Source organism: Terrapene carolina, unplaced genomic scaffold, assembly GCF_002925995.2.
Source record: "Terrapene carolina triunguis isolate 2854851 unplaced genomic scaffold, T_m_triunguis-2.0 Scaffold67, whole genome shotgun sequence".
NCBI classification, from domain to species: Eukaryota; Metazoa; Chordata; order Testudines; family Emydidae; genus Terrapene; species Terrapene triunguis.
Window position 1 is genome coordinate 52,220,282 of NW_020664418.1, and position 2,250 is coordinate 52,222,531.

Sequence of the window (2,250 nt, forward strand, 5' to 3'; positions counted from 1 at the left end):
CGGCCTGGAGCCCCTGCATCAGTTCAGACCCACGGCCCATCCAGCCTTGTACGTCCCCCACCACGTTGGACCAGGCCCCTGGGTCCATCCAGCTCAGTAGAACTCCGCTCCCCTCCCCTCAGGGGTCCCCTCTGGCCTTGGGATGTGGGACTGTTGTGCCCATCTAGTCCAACCCCCTGCCTAGCACATGCCAGAGCCCAGCCCCACAATGACCCTAGAGCAGAAACCCCCAATCAGGATGTGAGCCTGGCCAAGGGGAGGGGGGAGTTGTGCTGGGGGGAGAGACTCCCCCTGGCCCTTGGGTAGTGGTGCCAGTGATTAACGATGCACGGGGAAATATTTAGGCCTTATTTCCCGCCTGACTTTATCCAGCTCCAGCTGCCAGACCAGAAGGCTGATCCCAGCTATGTCAGTGCCCCTGTGCGGGCTTCCCTGGAGGCGGGTGGGGAGGGGACATTTGCCCTGGGTCCCCTGTTTGACAGGGCCCCCAAAGCTGGTGACATTATGACCTGGTGCACGGGGATGCAGCACCATTGAGGTTTGGCCTGGTGGCCCCGCTCTCGTCATGATGGACGGGTGGACAGGCCAATCACAAGTGGTGCTGCGAACGTCTGCCCCGGGTCGCAACACCTGCAGGGGGGGTGCTGGGCCCAGCTCCACAGGTGAGTGCAGGTCAGGCCCCCTTTCAGACCCACCTCCCAGCACGCTCTCCAGGGCTCCCCTCAGGGGTGGTAGGTTTGAGGGGGGGAAGCTCAGTTTCAGGTTTTGCCCTGGGCCCCCCAAAACCTCTTTGCAGCCCTGATCACCACCACCGCACTGGACCAGACCGCAGGGCCCACCTAGCCCAGTCCCGCCCGAGCCGGTCTTTGGTGCACGGTTCCCTCCGGGGCTGGGCAGCTGGGCAGGGGAGAGCAGGGGAAGAGCCCGGGGTGGTAACCAGCCCTGCTCTGTGTCCCTCCCCAGCTGGGCTCCAGGACATGGTCCTGTCCTCGCTCATCCCCGAGCAAATCCGGGCACTGACCCCGCTGGCCATCGCGGGGATCCCAGCACCCAAATTCACCGTGAGTTGCAGCCCTGCTTGTGTCCACAAAACCCCGTCTTCCTGCACCGGCATGGGGCGGGGCCCTAGCTCCAGTGTAACGAACCACGAATCGAATTCTGACTGGGGACAAAGGGGTCGAGTCTAAGGAGGTGGGGGCTGGGATCTCTGCCATGGGCCGAGCTCGGGGGGAGCAGGGGGCTGGGATCCCCCTCCCCGTGGGCCGAGCTTGGGGGGACAGGGGGTGGGACCCCCCGGGTGCGCAGAATTTGGTGGGGCAAGGAGTTGGGATCCCCCCGTGGGCTGAATTTGGGGGGGCAAGGAGTTGGGATCCCCCCGTGGGCCGAGCTCAGGGGAGCAGGGGGCTGGGACCCCCCGTGAGCAGAGCCAGGGTGCTGTGGGGTTCGCTCTGTGGCAGCTCTGCTGTTCGGTGCTGTGATGCTGCTGCTCCCCCACAGGTGGTTTTCAGCCCAGCCCAGCTGCTGGGCTTCACCAGCGCCCAGGCCTCAGCCGTGACCCCCCAGCAGCGCGCGCTGCTCAGCGCCGAGCAGAGCCAAGCAGTGGCCAGTGCCCAGCACGAGGGGGAGGTCGCCCAGGATGGCAGGGGTGAGAGTTCAGCTCCTTGCACACCCTGCCCCCAACAGCTTCTCTTGCATGTTCCTGGCCGAGCCCCACATGCTACTGCTGCCCCCCCTCTGGCGAGCTCTCCTGTGACAGCCGGGCACCACCTGCCCTGGGGCTGGGCGGCAGGACACACTGGCTCTGCCTTGTGTATTCTGTGATTGCAGGGCTGGGGCATTGCCCTGGGATTCACCCCTTATCACAGGAGTGGGCCCAGCCTCTCATCCTTGCTGAAGAGTCAACTCTGGAGCCTCTGGGCCCACCCCACAGAACCTGGCATCAGCCCCCATGTGTGTGGTCGTGTCTGCGTGTGCCCGGGGGGCCGGGTGTGCAGTCGTGTCTGCGTGTACCCGGGGGGCTGGGCGTGCCCAAGGGGCCGGGTGCGCAGTCGTGTCTGCGTGTGCCCGGGGGGCTGGGCGTGCCCATGGGCTGCACATGCGGTCATGTCTGCATGTACCCGGGGGGCTGGGCATGCAGTCGTGTCTGCATGTACCCGGGGGGCTGGGCGTGCAGTCGTGTCTGCGTGTGCCCGGGGGGCTGGGCGTGCCCGGGGGGCCGGGTGCGCAGTCGTGTCTGCGTGTGCCCGGGGG

General features: G+C 66.3%; 1 protein-coding gene across 1 annotated transcript in view; it reads left to right on the forward strand.

Moving 5' to 3' along the window:
• Positions 1-2,250, forward strand: part of STRC (stereocilin) — a 22,542-nt gene that overhangs the window by 19,864 nt on the left and 428 nt on the right. The window contains exons 26-27 of the mRNA XM_026648479.1: positions 964-1,061; positions 1,498-1,645. Of these exons, the coding sequence (XP_026504264.1) occupies positions 964-1,061; positions 1,498-1,645 (246 nt within the window). The remainder of the gene's footprint in view (positions 1-963; positions 1,062-1,497; positions 1,646-2,250) is intronic.